Source organism: Clinocottus analis, unplaced genomic scaffold, assembly GCF_023055335.1.
Source record: "Clinocottus analis isolate CAN_PGR_092001 unplaced genomic scaffold, fCliAna1.0.p SCAF_14, whole genome shotgun sequence".
In the NCBI taxonomy this organism is placed as follows: domain Eukaryota; kingdom Metazoa; phylum Chordata; class Actinopteri; order Perciformes; family Cottidae; genus Clinocottus; species Clinocottus analis.
The window spans coordinates 11,578,109-11,592,897 of record NW_027175865.1 but is presented as its reverse complement, the minus strand read 5'-3'; the positions used below and the strand labels follow the sequence as shown (position 1 = coordinate 11,592,897).

General features: G+C 42.5%; 2 protein-coding genes across 3 annotated transcripts; one reads left to right on the top strand and one right to left on the bottom strand.

Moving 5' to 3' along the window:
* Nucleotides 1-509: 509 nt before the first annotated feature.
* On the bottom strand, nt 510-2,763 carry evx1 (even-skipped homeobox 1). Of its 2 annotated transcripts, none has more exons than XM_068576204.1 (3): nt 2,403-2,763; nt 1,260-1,495; nt 510-1,037 (listed from the first exon to the last, which is right to left on the bottom strand). In XM_068576204.1, exons 1-3 carry the CDS (start codon nt 2,761-2,763, stop codon nt 510-512), a joined length of 1,125 nt encoding a protein of 374 aa, XP_068432305.1. The 2 variants fall into 2 exon arrangements, with proteins under 2 accessions (XP_068432305.1, XP_068432306.1); XM_068576205.1 differs by having other exon boundaries at nt 1,260-1,405.
* An 8,681-nt stretch (nt 2,764-11,444) lies between these two features.
* LOC137784823 (homeobox protein Hox-A13a-like) lies at nt 11,445-12,961 on the top strand. Its single transcript, XM_068575768.1, is given in 2 exon segments — nt 11,445-12,228; nt 12,714-12,961. Coding segments are annotated over 2 exon segments (1,032 nt in total).
* The last annotated feature ends 1,828 nt before the right edge of the window (nt 12,962-14,789 follow it).

Here is a 14,789-nt window from a genome sequence, read left to right as displayed (position 1 = left end):
CGGGCCGCCGCGGAGGGGCCCGGTGTGGAGAAGCTGCTTCATAATGAGACGGCCGCAGTCTGTGAACAAATCCCCTTGTTAAAAAGAGAGACGGAAAGCATCTTTCTCGCGTAACTAGCAATACATGTAGGTCGGGTTGGACGCGTAATGATAAAAAAAGAAGCTTAACTCAATCCATCAAGAACATTTAAACGTCTCTAGATTCACCCCTCTCTCACACACGAAATTAATCTTCTAAAAAAGCAAATCTGTTTTTCTGTCCATGTCGTCATATTTCAGCCACTATCCTGGCTCTGCAGTGGGATACATATTTTTCAATATAGGCTAATAGGAGATCCGTTGAGCGTCAGTTGAAGATCTGGCTAATTATCTTGCCCCAAGTTTAAAGATGGCTTTCACTGCTTACAGGCTACCTCTTCATGCTGTTTCAGTCCTGATCATATAATGTGCTAGGTTTAAAAAGCTTATGGTAAAGACTTAAATAGAACAAACACTAGTTTGTTTTGGTTTTATCTTGTCAGAGGCACTTCTTCCCTCTGGTCTAATGTCACAGGTGAGGGTTTGCTGAGCACTGAAGGCGTGAAAGTGACAAAAGCGTCAGTCCTGCTGGTTGGGGAGCAAGCGAAGTCCGAGCCGGAGGGCCTGGTTGCGATACCGTTGGATTGACTCGAGTGACAGGCCAGACAGGAGCAGGGGCTTCCCCCGGGACCGAGGCCGTGGGTCGGACCCGGGTACAGGGAGGGGTGTCTGAAGGCGCACAGGAGCTCCGGCCTCTGGTAGGGATGAGACAGCATGCGGAAACTGTCGAGGGAGCGCAGGGGGTTGGAGAAAGGGGTGGCGGCCGGAGCCGCGCCAGCCCCGACACCCAGGTGGGAGTAGTAGGGTATCGGCAGGTGGGACGGGAAGGGGTAGGGCAGGTTCCCCGTGGCCGCCGCGTGGCTCATCATGTAGGTGTAGAAGGCCGGGTCCGCAGGGTGAGGCCACGTCATGGCCAGACGCTGGCGCTTGTCTTTCATCCTACGATTCTGAAACCACACCTTTAGGACAGAGACACAGAAAGTTAGATATTAACCACAATAACAAAAGCAGATATGTAGCTCATACAGTTCCGCTTTTACGCATGAATTTGATTTGGAGCCAGTTTGTTTTGTATTTAGTCACGGACTTTAATTCTTTATGTCCAAATGATATGTATTTAATTTTGTGTGTATATATATATATATATTAAATACATATATTTTGAGACAAGGTCGTTCTACCTTGATTGTGGTTTCCGGTAGATTTAAGGCGGCTGCCAGTTCGCATCTCCGCGGCCTGGACACGTAGTTCTCCCGGTAAAATTCCTTCTCCAGCCGGCCGATCTGCTCTCGGGTGAACGCTGTCCGGTACCGGCGAATCTGATCCGCTGCATAGGACAGGGAGCCCGGACCCTGGGCGATGTTGCCCGGGTCGGCACCAGTCTCACTCTGGTGACCCGGAGAATCCCCATTTCGACCTGAATCAGCATGCGGAATAATTAATCAGACATAATGAGCATACAGTTTAAAACATAGTCAGCAGAATAATGTAAATGGAAGAGCATCGCATTTCATTTGGTGTCACAAGTTAATTTCTTGATTTCAATTGCATTGTTTGTGTTTCACTTTTATTATTGACGGCCTTCCTGACACACAACACCGCTTCTCCTTTTGTCCAATCTTAAAAACTACCTGCTAATATTTTTATTGTTGATATTATTTTCCACAGTATATTGATATATATGTGTATGACCCATAATTTTAGTAGACTAATTATACATTATCAGGTTTTATTTTTGTCATTCGATTCGTCATTCGTTTCAGTTTCAGGCAAACAACTTTCAATATGCATTTATTTATATTAATATGACTCTCTGTTCAGATAATTTCGATATAGGCTATAACACATTTGCAGCGAACGGTCTTAGGTCTTTGCACCATGAAGATGCCAGACACCATACGTTGGTGGCCTTCCCCTCACGTTTTGCTTGTGGTTTACATACAAATCCTGCATTCTTCCTAATGCAATAAGCATAAATATGAGACTGATTTGCTTTAAATGACTCATTGTCAAATTCAGAGGAGATGAGCTTTGCTCGATTGTGGGTGTCATCTACAACGAAACTGGTCACTTGACAGAACACTGAAGGCACCGACTGCAGTTATATCTGTTGTTATTGAGGCTCCAGTGCATTTCGATCCGAAAAATATTCGAAATGTCAAATTCATTGTACATTTCTGGATACAAAAACAAACACATTTGTTTAAACATCCGTGCATATACGGACATATTTGATTGGCATAATCCACGTTGGCATTCAATCAACTTCACGGACAAGCATGCAGTCCCAGAAAACCCGCAGTGGCATGCAGCTCCCAGCCTACCTTTCGCTGTCGGGTAGTCCATGCTTTCAGGCGTGCAGCTGACATCAATTTCCTCATAGAAGTCTGACTCGGTGTCTGAGCTGCTGCCGTCTTTGTGGGGATGATCACTCCGGTGTCTGTCTCCGGAGGAAGACCTGCCAACTGGCCTCATATCGGCGCGTATATTCCTCGGTGCGCTCTCCTCCATCACCACCTCCGCTCTGCGGGAGTAGGGCGCTGCGCCGGGGCTCAGACAGCTCCTGTGACCGGGCTTCCCCTGTGGTTCTCTCACGGGGCTGCCGATGCCTCCCGATAAATTGGAGCTGTTCTTGCCAAGCTGACCTCCCTCTGCCAGCATCACCATCTCCTCTCTGCTTTCCATCACAAGCACGAGTTGGAAAAACCTCGACTTCGCGGGAGAGTGCGAGCCGTGAAAACCAAGGCGACGATTTTCAGGTTGGAGGGGTGTGAGTGTGTGTGTGTGTGTGTGTGTGTGTGTGTGTGTGTGTGTGTGTGTGTGTGTGTGTGTGTGTGTGAGAACACGGGAGGGGGGGTTGAGTCCCAAAGAGAAGGAGAGGCTTCTGGAAAAGAGGGGATGCAATCCGGTCTGACCCTGACAGAAGAGCGCTTCAGAGTGCGCAGAGGGAGCTCTGGGAGGGATCACCATTTACCCTCTCTCTCTTTCTCCAGAGCTGTCATTCTTAATAGGCCAGTCGTCATGACGCCCCCCCACCCCCCCACCCCTCTTTCCCGGTGACGACACGCATTGATTGGATATGGGTAAACAGACGGCAGCGTTGAGATTGAGGTTGGGGGTGTCCGAAGGCTTCTCTATCTGTCTATCTATCTATCTATCTATCTATCTATCTATCTATCTATCTATCTATCTATCTATCTATCTATCTATCTATCTATCTATCTATCTATCTCTCATAATAAAATAAATACAATGTTTCGTTGACAATTGTATATCCACTATAAAGAGATGTTACCCAGTGATTGGGTTAATTTGAAGATGTTGCAGTGCAAAGTTCTACCATATTATTATAATAATACAAATATTCATTAAATTGGTTATTTGCATATCCCCATAGTCCACCCCTCCATTCTCCTCACTCTCTGCCTCTACTCCCCATGAAGTGGAGTCAAGTAAGGTCCTCAAAGGTCAAGTCTTGCGCTTAGAGTTTAGATAAGAGGCCATTTGACATGACGTCTTGGAAGTTAATAGCACGGACCAGAACAACACAAAGGTAGAAAGCTCAATGCAGTACGCGCCTTTTCAATAAGTTCTAAACACCCGTAATTGCACCTGTATGAATAACATACATTTATATTTATTTTACTTAAAATCAGAAATGTCACTAACCCTTGTACATTTAAACCATCAAACACGTATGACCTGCTATGACAGTGCTTCAACAAAGAGCAGTGATGGAGGATTCCTTGCCTTCTTTCAGAGTCTTAATTAAGATAGTATTTCAGTAAAACAAAAAAAAGTCTGTGGCAGGGGGGATGAGCCATGTGTTGTCTTTAGGAGATATTTACAGTTGTATAACATATATGTCAATTATGCTTGATATTAACCTGTGAATGTTGCAACGCACAGAAAATCCACTGCATATTTGTGATCTCTCCATTTGCTCCAACTTGCAACCTAAACCAAAAAGAGGTGCTCCACGTGATGAAACTAAAAAAATACTAAGCAGTAATATAATGAAGTCCTGCACCTGTTAACTCACCTTAGCATACATGCCTTAAAATATGACTATGACAACTCTGGCTTTAGACATGTAATATGTTCATTAAAGCAGGGTTTCGAGGTGTGGTGGAACATTCCATTTTATCCTAACTATACTTGATGCCTCAGACGGTTTTTATGAAATGAGACGTCTGCAGATGTAGGGCATGGTGGTGGACTTGGACAGCAATGGTCTCGTGGAGAGAGGCGGTCATGTGACGTCATAGAGGAGAGAAGGAGCCAGACTGGAACTCCAGCAGCCTTCGCTGTCCTTGTGCGCCCTCGCCTGTCCGAAAGAGGGAAGAGGCCCGGCGGCAGCGCCCCCTCCCCCCAGCCCGCCCGCCAGCTGAGGAGCTGAGGGAAATTCCTTTGGCTTTCTACCACGACTCTTTCATCTGGCCAGCAAAGGAAAAAAGTAGATCTCTCTCCCCCACACCCCCGTCTTCCTCTTCCTCTCACTCTGACGATTGGATGTTGCTGCTTTTGTTAGTTTGAAAAAAAAACAAAAAAAAAACAGTACAGACGCCTGCTTTTGAAAACATACATTTAAACCATGTGGCCATATGAGAGTCCCTTTTCTATCAGTTTATTTCTGTTATCTACGCTTACTTAATTGTGTTTGACGTAAACTCCACTGGCAATGTATGTTTTTGTGACGGAACCAAGAGCTCCAGCACGTCGTAAGATCCGCATGCGCATTGTTGGTGAAGAACCACAAACTAATGAAAATCCCCTGAAGGAACTTTTCAGTCAAAGCAAAAACAGTTTTCTTCAATCAGAAGGGGAAAAAAAACCTTCATTTAATTTGTTTCCTTTCGGTCTCTGTGTCAGACAAAAGTTGGTTAGCTCCTGTAATTTATGGACCTGCTGATTTATAGTGCCTATAGTTAAATGATACATATCTAAAAATGGAAAACGATGGTTATTCTTCTGGATTTTAATTCATATCAAGATGTTTTGTGTAACCAAAATTTGGGCTAGTATGTTGAAATATGTGCTCGAGGCTATTTGATTTAAGCATATCACATCAGAGGCTACATTGACACATTCTTTGGTCGACTCAAAATTCCCCTTCACACTGGTTATACTTCTGCTTTCAAAATAAGAGAGATGGGTCACCATGCACGCTAAGAGAAGCGCACAACGATGCAAAGGTCCCATTGTTTTTGCTATATCCAGGAGTTATGCAATGGGTCGTGTCCGGGGCAGATGGGATCTTGTGATCATTCGGAGATAACGCTTAAAGGGTTTTGCGCAACAGAAGAGTGACCTTGCAGGTTTACAGTAGTGTCACTTATATTGTGTGTGTTTTAGATATTGAAGGACAGCGGATGGGTTTGGAGAGTTTGAGTATAGCATGGTACCTTCCCCCCCTTATTTACATGCAGGAGTGCACATGCAATGCATCGGTTAACTTTTAAAACGCAATCCACAAATCCTGCACAGTGGCTCAGTCTCAGTGGAGTTGTGCACGGAGAGATCAAAGAGGGGGAGCGCCCCACGCGGCAGACACTGCAGAATGCGCCCCTCAGTTTTACTAGCCAGCCCAACTTGAACTTGACCATGGAGCCTGCGCAGTACGCATGGAATCCAAGCCATGGCCCAGGCAGTGCAGAGCTGCCAGAGTTGCTTTATGCACACACACAAAAAAAGTGTTCGAGCGCGTGAATGCGTGGGTTTGGTCGATGTTCAGTCAGAGTTGCCGCGTTTCACACTCGGAGTCAGAACCTGGAAGAATATAACGTCCAACCTCACCTTCATTATCGTGGCCCCTCCCGTCTCTGTTGCTTCCACTTGGCCTTGAAACAGGATGACGCAGCTACCAGAACGTTAACTCGCTGACCTTGGAGCGAAACATGTCCCGGTGACTATACAGCTGGAAATCTTTACTCTGTAATACCCGCTCAGGTCGCGCTTCCCTGCCTCATCCTGCACAGCGCGCCCTAGTACACGTAGGGCTTAGCAAGCCAGTGAGATCAGGCCTGTATTACCCCATTAAAGGGGGGAAACATCATGGGGCATGGCTTACCATCAAGTCAGCAGTAGCAAGGCAACACACCAGGTGCAAAGCCCCGGCGTTTCACAAGAGTGCATGTAGGAGTGCCTGGCATCTTTTAAGAAAGGTGATATTTACAAGTCTGTCTGGTTGCAAATGGGTTCTTATTTTTAGAGTAACTTGTTGTCATCTGCAAGCGTCATGCGTTTCTTGATATGTCGTCTATTTTTAGCGGCTATAATAATGGAATTATATAATAATTATGACATTTCTGTCTAATTTGAGAGTGCAGTTCAGGTGCTGATTGTTGTGTTTGTGCAATGCAACACTTAGACTGGCATTCAAGTGATCTGCATGGGAGGGAAATAGTTTTACGGTTTGCCGCAATCACTGGTTTTGGATCATATTTTTACAATCATATTGACCTATGCGTTATGTTGCCACGAATCCGCGACTCATGTAAATAGAAGATAGGAAATAACTTTCTTTTTTTTAAAAATACGTTTGCTTCTTAAATACTGCACTATGTGGGATTGTTCCCTGTAATAAGTTACATCATTATTGAAAAACTCAGTATGCAGCCGAAAAAAAATGCACTATGAAATATATATACATTACATTTATTCTGCTTTAAAAATCTTCGACAGCCAATTTAAAGATGAATACAAATGGAGTTGTTTACACTTATCTGAAGTTTTCATATACAATGTGATAGTTTGTAGATCTTTAAAGACAGGCTGGAACTTTGTTTTGTTTTAACTGGTTCTCTAAAGAGTCTCACAGAAAGCAAACTTAAACTCACCCACACACTCAAGCAGCGCTGTGAGTTATCTGCTGTGTATGCATCATCTTTTTTTCAATAAGGAAACCAAAGATCTGGAGAAAAGAAACAGGTGTCCGCGTTGAAACCATGCGCATCGTCTTATTTTACAGGTTTTAGGCTTATTTGGGTGTTTTTGCTGTTTATATTTGTGGTGAACATGCTTCTAAATGTGGACTTTAAATTATATTCTTTTATTTTGGCCTTTGTGCTGACCAAATTGCATGTTCTGATGCATCGTACTCTGAGGATGACGATGAAGGTAAAACTACAAATGGGAAATAAAACAGCTGCAGTATAAACTATGATAGTAACAATAATAATAATAGACATATAACGCATAGTAATACGACTAATAACCATACTAATACTAATAATACCAACAACAATATTAATAATAGCAATAATAATAATAATAATAATAGGACGATCCGGCTTGAAACACTTCCATGTTGTCCTCGATAGAATAAATAATATGCTACTCAGTGTTAATATGTAACTGCTATAGGGAGGAGAAGGAGGGCAAGGAGACGGCTGCCGGAGTGATGCGATTAAATAAACAAAAAATAGCGACTATTTTCTATCCCCCTGCCCATATCCTCCATCATAATCTACATGCAGTTGTCAGCCGGGAAATGAAACACACTGCAGACCTTTATATCTGGCGTGATTCCTGTGCGCCAATAAGTGATTTCACATGCAGCTCGCGGTCTTCAGCTTTAGCAGGCAGTTAACACAATATTTAAGCCTTCTGCTGGAGACATTGAAACGTACAACGAGCAGGTCCATCAAAAACACATCAAGGGCACTTTGGGAGCGAAACCTGCCAGTTAACAGTAAACCTTTAGCTGGGTTCTCGTATGTGTGCGTGTGTGTCCGAGCATGAAGTGGGTCCGTTTTTTCTTTATTTTTATGCAACATTCATAATCACAGGAGGCGGCCGTCCAGAAAATATGGAAAAGTCCAGTTTGTGACCGCCCTGTGGTTCACTGCTTTGACCACAAAAACATATTGGTTGTTATGTTTTGACAACTTTTTGACAGCCGTCTGTACTTTAAACATATGTCATCTGCAGTTTGACTACATGTTCGTCTTAGCAGACCTCTTTTATAGCGCAATACTATTAACGATGGGAATTTAAAGCTGAGCATAACTTTGCATAGATGTTTCCCCACTTTGCCCATGCAGGCTTCAGGCTCGTATAGGCCATGGAATAAATGTATTCTTTCTCTCTCTCGCAGCGTAATTTGGATGCCAGTACAATTGGGGGGTTGAACCTTAATAACGATCTGAGAGAAAAGCCACGAGGCTGCTGCCAAGTCCCAGAGTCCTGAGGGGTCATTCCAATAGGACCCATACTAATCCGGAATCATTAAATTTCATTAGTATTTAGTTATCTCCAACTTATAAAAAAAAAATACGATTTGAAATCATTCAGTCGGATCGTTGCCATCTTATTTCTGACATCTGAACAACGATTCAATGCTAACTCAATAAGTGTACTTCTCAACTATGTGTTTATGTGTGTGTGTATTAAGTGTAACTTCATGGTAAAATGGGCATCTATTTGGCGGGACAATGCGTGCGCCGCTCTAGTAAAGTGTCTGTGTCCATTGTACTTTGGGATGTCTCATGTCTGGACTGACCACATGTGCGCTCCGACGGCACAGGGTTGCTGTGACTCTATAGAAGTGTTACTAAGTTGTCCAGCATAACATTATCTAAACCTGAATAAAACAATAGTGATCTGTGAATGAAATAGCATCCCTGAAGCATATAAAAACAAAAAATACCTGATGCTATCTTACTAATGGATGCTATGCTCGAAATATTTATTGACATTATAACATGACAACTTGAGGAAACGTTAATGATTAACGCCACTTCATTTATTTTGAAGCTTAGTTTGCTTATATCGACGAAGCGCCGCAGGGCACTCAACAGGCTAGGCCTTGCACGGTGACTCCATGACTCATTGTTGTTCCTGCATGTTGCTGCTGAAGGATTTAATTAGCTTTGCTTGTATGATAACGTCACGACGCATCCCGCCTGATGTCGATCATAGTTTGAATGTATTTATTTTGAAGGGCGAAATTGTGAAAGAAATTCGGAAATTTAAAACTGAATTTATTCAAAATGATTAAGTTAAAAGAAGTTCAACCCAACTTGATTTGCTTTGAACATATTGAACAGTAGCACTTGCCATTCAGAAGCAACAATTACGATATTTAGCATATTAAATTCCAACAATAGCTTGTGTTCTAGCATTTTTCCACAAGTAACTCTCAAATGTAAAGTACAGTAGCAATTGGCCTAAAATATCAGATAACTATATGTTTAATAACAGCTCCCTCAAAGGCCTTGTATTAATTGCATATATTTTTTAAAAATATTTGTTTAATCAAATACACAATATGATATTAAATTATGACAGCATAATAGTGGTATTTAGGTTGACGTTGACACATTATCTCTATCAAATGACTTCAAAGAACAAAAACATCACATACAGTGTCTAATATGTATGTAATATGTTCAAGAAAGGATGCACCTCCCCCACGTTATGGCGCCTACATTTCAACATTTTCGTGCTTACGACACACCACCTTTTAAATTTGGCTCTTGCTCAGTATAATATTACGATTGTTTACTCTGTTGGGGCACTTTTGTTCAGTACTGTTTTTTTTCCGTGACTATAGTCCGACAACACAAACCCCAAATGGTTCAGAACATTCTTGAAGCCTAACTTTGAACAAAATAGCTGTCATTGTCCAAAGTTGATCATTTTGAGCTCTGGAATTGTGTAATTATATTTCCGTATCACACAAAATGACTTGATATGATGTTTTAGTTTTCTGTTTAAGTTGACGTGTAGCTTCTGACATATCAAAGGAAGCAGATGAGACCAAAAAAAGCCTTTTTTTCTCTCCTAATTTCCATTGTAAGTCTACATCCGTGTTTTACGCACTTGGGTGGTAGCTTCTGTTTAGATAATGTTTCTCATTGAATAGCAGATAAAATACCAATAATTACACTGAAATGGACCAATAGGTACAATTCTTCCAGCACAGAATAGACGGAAAACGTTGTAAATATAGAACATGCTGTAGGGAGACAAACACACACGCGCACACGCACGCACGCACGCACACACACGCACGCACGCACACACACACACACACACACACACACACACACACACACACACACACACACACGCACACACACACACACGCACACACACACACGCACACACACCCCTTATCCCGTCCCCTCATTTCAGAGGGATCAAGATGATTTTCACAAGTATCTGCCAAGCACACCTCCAAAAGATCTTCAAATGAAAAACGACAACATTCATTTATATCTCCAACGGTGGAATACAAAATAAGCAGCACCCACGTGAAGTGGGTGAAGACTATTTTTGAGAATAAGCGCTGGAGAAAACAAAATGATAGTAAAAGTTAATGCCCTCCAATCGCTTTCATTGGGACAGGAATTCTCACCCCTCTTCCGCTCTTTTCAAGCCTCAGACGGTTCCTTTAAAGCCTGAATGGCCCGACAGGCTGATGGCTAGACAGCAACTTTCAACTTGACCTTGGCCTCCAGCCGCGTCTCCCTCCTATATCAAAACACTCACACACTGCCGAGTCCAGAGCTGTGTTCTCTCTTTGCATATTGTAAACATGTCGGAAGTCCAATGTCTTAAAAATTCACCCAAAACAAGATGTTACATCCGTTTTCTTTGTTGTTTATTTTTTTATGCTGAAATTGTTATGGAGCTTTTCAGAGGGGGTTGTGTGACTGTGTTTCCATAATCATGTGAATAGTTGAATTAAATAGCTCAAAAAATGTGTCGACTTTTGTGTCGCATCTCTATCCCACACTGAATGCGCTGTTTTGTCCTCAGCATACAGACGGACTGGAATAGCATGCCAGTGTATCGATGCATCAGCGGGCGGAAGAACATGTTCAATTCCTTGTACATCATGTGCAACATTGCAACACAATCACATTGAATATTGTTTTCATAAATTTGAATCTCCTTTAGTAAATGGCGTTGTGATGACACCTTGTTCTTGGATTTGAGCAGACAAAAGGTGGACTCTGTGCGTGCTTATGCGTAAAGGCCATAAGGCTGCATTTCAGGCATATGTGTATAGCTTTTTTTTTATGTCGACCACTTTTCAATAATCGACTCTTATTTGAGCTACACACATGAAAATGCAACATTTGCATCCATGCGTAATGAAAATTAATCATGTGCTATTCTGAAATATAAGCTAATGTAAATAAAATATTCGGCTCTTACGTGTGTCTTACTTTTTTTTAATTTATTTTTTTAGAATAAAGACAAATCCATCCGAAAAGAGTAAAACACGGTGAAGCCAAATCCTTTTATAGACGGGTCACCCTACTTCGTCGCATTTTTCTCCATTTAATTATCTGTACAGGGTGATGTTTACCGTCCTCTTTGCATAACCTGGTCACGTGACAACATCTGGGCCAATGGCGGCGCAACCTCTGCGCTCTTGTGCGCGTCAGAGTGGTATTACTCTCTGGGAACCAGTATCTCCTTTTCTCAGTCTCTGTGCTTTTTAAAAAAGAGCCAGAAGCTTCAATGTTGGATGCCGTGCTATGACAACGTCACTGCTCCTCCGTCCTCGCTGGGTCGACCCGTCGGTGATGTTCCTCTACGACAACGGCGGAGGTTCCGATGAAGTCAAGAACATGGAGGGTTTTGCTGGTGGCAACTTTGCTGCGAACCAGTGTAGGAATCTGATGGCTCACCCCGCGTCCCTGGCACCCAGCACGGCTTACTCGTCAAGCGATGTGCCCACCTCCGGTATGGGCGAGCCGGTGAAACAGTGCAGTCCTTGCTCTGCAGCTCAGAATTCCTCCAGCGCCTCCCTGCCTTACGGGTACTTCGGTAGCGGCTATTACCCTTGCAGAATGTCGCATCACAGCAGCATTAAGTCATGCGGAGCGCAGCCCCCCTCCGCGTATGGAGAGAAATACATGGACACGTCTGCGTCGAGCGACGACTTCACCTCCCGGGCAAAGGAATTCGCTTTTTATCCGACCTACTCGACGGGCCCTTACCAACCTGTCCCCAGCTACCTGGACGTCCCTGGCGTGCCAACTCTCAGCCAGTCGGAGGCCAGACACGAGTCCCTGCTCCCTATGGAGACCTACCAGCCGTGGACTCTCGCCGCCAACGGCTGGAACGGCCAGGTTTACTGCGCCAAGGAGCAGCCCCAGCCGGGCCACATGTGGAAGTCTTCCATACAAGGTAGGCTACGTGCCTCTGTGTCCAGCCGGTTCAGGTCCGAGCTGCTGACATGTTAGTTTGTTACCACCCCGTAAACTGGATGCACATAGTGTATCAGCTGCTGTGTCAAGCTGCAGAAATAACAGCACAATAAATAGCTTGGTAACCAACTGAATAATGGAATGGAAAAACAAATATGTAGTTCACTTAAAATAAATAATCTCAGCGCAAAGTGAGGTTCTTAATTTTCCTATATTTTAATTAATCAACTGTCATTATCACAGGGTAGTACTCCGTAAATTTGTTGTTTTCTATTATAACACGTTCATCTACATAGCAAATTCCGAAAGATTGGATTAGATTGTATAGCTAGTGGAAATGTGTGACTTAATCATACATGAAAATATATATTTATCGATAGAAAAAAAATGCATTTTAAGAGTTAAATGTGAACCACTTGTTGAGAAGCAGCTCCTGACATCTTATTTTCTGTCTTTTTGTTCCAGACTCGGTGTCCCACACCGGAGGAGAGTCTGGCTCTTATCGACGTGGAAGAAAGAAGCGCGTGCCATACACCAAGGTGCAACTGAAGGAACTCGAGCGCGAGTACGCCGCCAATAAATTTATCACGAAGGACAAAAGGAGGAGGATATCTGCCCAGAGCAACCTGTCCGAGCGACAGGTCACAATATGGTTTCAGAACAGACGAGTAAAAGAGAAGAAGGTTGTCCACAAATTGAAACCCATCAGCTAGTTTATTTTGTATTTTTATTATGGACAATAGGCTATCTGCTGTGGGACACACACACACACACACACACACACACACACACACACACACACACACACACACACACACACACACACACACACACACACACACACGGATTGGAACACCAAAACTCCTTCCTGACTGAACATGATTTAGTTGTATGTTACCAAATGATTTCCCGGAGCTTCTGGAACAAAATTTCTGAGGCCTATGAATGCTGGACCCTCCTGCCACTTGCTGTTAAATGGCGTTTTGATTCAGGAGTCAAGTGGAAAAAAAGAGAAAATGTATAGCTGCAGTTTTTCAGATTTTTCTTTTTGTGTTTTACTTTTTTGGTCGTCTGTTTTTCTCGACCTGCTCACTCAACACAGGAAAACTGACCCCAGTTCAGAGAGGTGTGTGCCACCGAGCTACGCCTTTATCTGCAACTTTATCGACGGTGATAAAACTGCGAAGATTCACAGGAAGTGATGGTGTTAGGGAATTGGACCTTGACAATGTTAAATATTAATCTCTACCAGCTTCCTTTTTAAAACCTAACTCACATGCTTAAGCTTGTATGAAGTTTAGTCTTGAACCCGTGCCCCATATGCAATCCATGGTGCAGTTCTTATTATAATGCTTAGATAATCGTTCGGGATATGTGATCATGTCAATCATAGCTTTTTTATAATGTGTGCATATTCATGTGGTTGTACATAAAGTAAATTCCGGCTTGTTATCCAGGTTATTTGTGTGTGAGTCCAGTATGTCGGTGTTAAAGTCCGTCCCAATAAAATATGGACTTGACCTGTATGTTGACCTGTATCTTGTTGTGTTCAACATGGATCTCTTTCATGGCATGACACGTTGATACCTCAGTTAGGTTTTATTTAAACCTTTTTTTAAATGCTCCTCCGTCATCGCTGCGCTTTAAAACAGTTTTTAGGCCCATACTTCTGCTCCCGTGGACTATGTGGTTCAAATAGTATATTGTGACCGTTTTGCTGGGTTTCTAGCAGCTTTCTTTATCCAGAAGAAGGCTACTATAGGTACATTTATATTTGAAAAGTCCAATATCTTCAATGTGTACTGGAGTTCTGTCTCGTCCTCGTAAAAGAGGAAATTAGTCAGTTGAGGCTGATTTATATTGAAATGTAGGCAGACAGTGCCATCTAGCGGCGACATTGGGATCATACCTGAAGGGATTATCAATGGTCAAATAGTGCTATAAAGACGTTACTGAATAATAATCATAATAATAATAATGTTGATGATAATAGCTATATTAATAATAATAATAACCACTTAATTTGAATTGATTGATATAATAATTCGATAAATCGTTGGGCTATGGCCGACAACAGCCGTGAAAAAAACGACGCCAATGTAAATAGCAGGAACCTTTTTGCTAAAATAAATAAAAACATAGGTATATTAAACTCACCACATATTTTCCCTGAGTCATTCGTCGTGAATTGAATATTACATGTCCGTGTATTTCAGTGAATAATCACACGGCTATTTTCATGTATTATGGTGAACTTGCGTATACTTCCTCCAAATATGTCTTTGTGCTTTTGTTTCACGTTAAAAGTAATATCCATACAATTCGAAGTTACTTTTAAAATACAAGTCACGCTTTTAATAAATTGCTGGAATATTTAGGCCTGCATTGCCTTATTAATGAGTGCGTTTACTGAGACGCAGCTATATTTACGTTTACGTTGCTATACATGTAACTTTATTTTGTTAAAAAGAAAAATTGAATTGTTAGCCAGAAAACCTACATTTTAACTGCATGTAACGATATTTAGTCAGCTGTAAACGG

Excerpts from the sequence above, each read along its gene's own strand:
- evx1 (XM_068576204.1), bottom strand. The coding sequence starts at position 2,763 with ATGGAAAGCAGAGAGGAGATGGTGATGCTGGCAGAGGGAGGTCAGCTT. Across the intron at positions 1,496-2,402 it reads GGACTACCCGACAGCGAAAG|GTCGAAATGGGGATTCTCCG; the intron begins GTAGGCTGGGAG and ends ATGCTGATTCAG. Across the intron at positions 1,038-1,259 it reads TACCGGAAACCACAATCAAG|GTGTGGTTTCAGAATCGTAG; the intron begins GTAGAACGACCT and ends TCTGTCCTAAAG.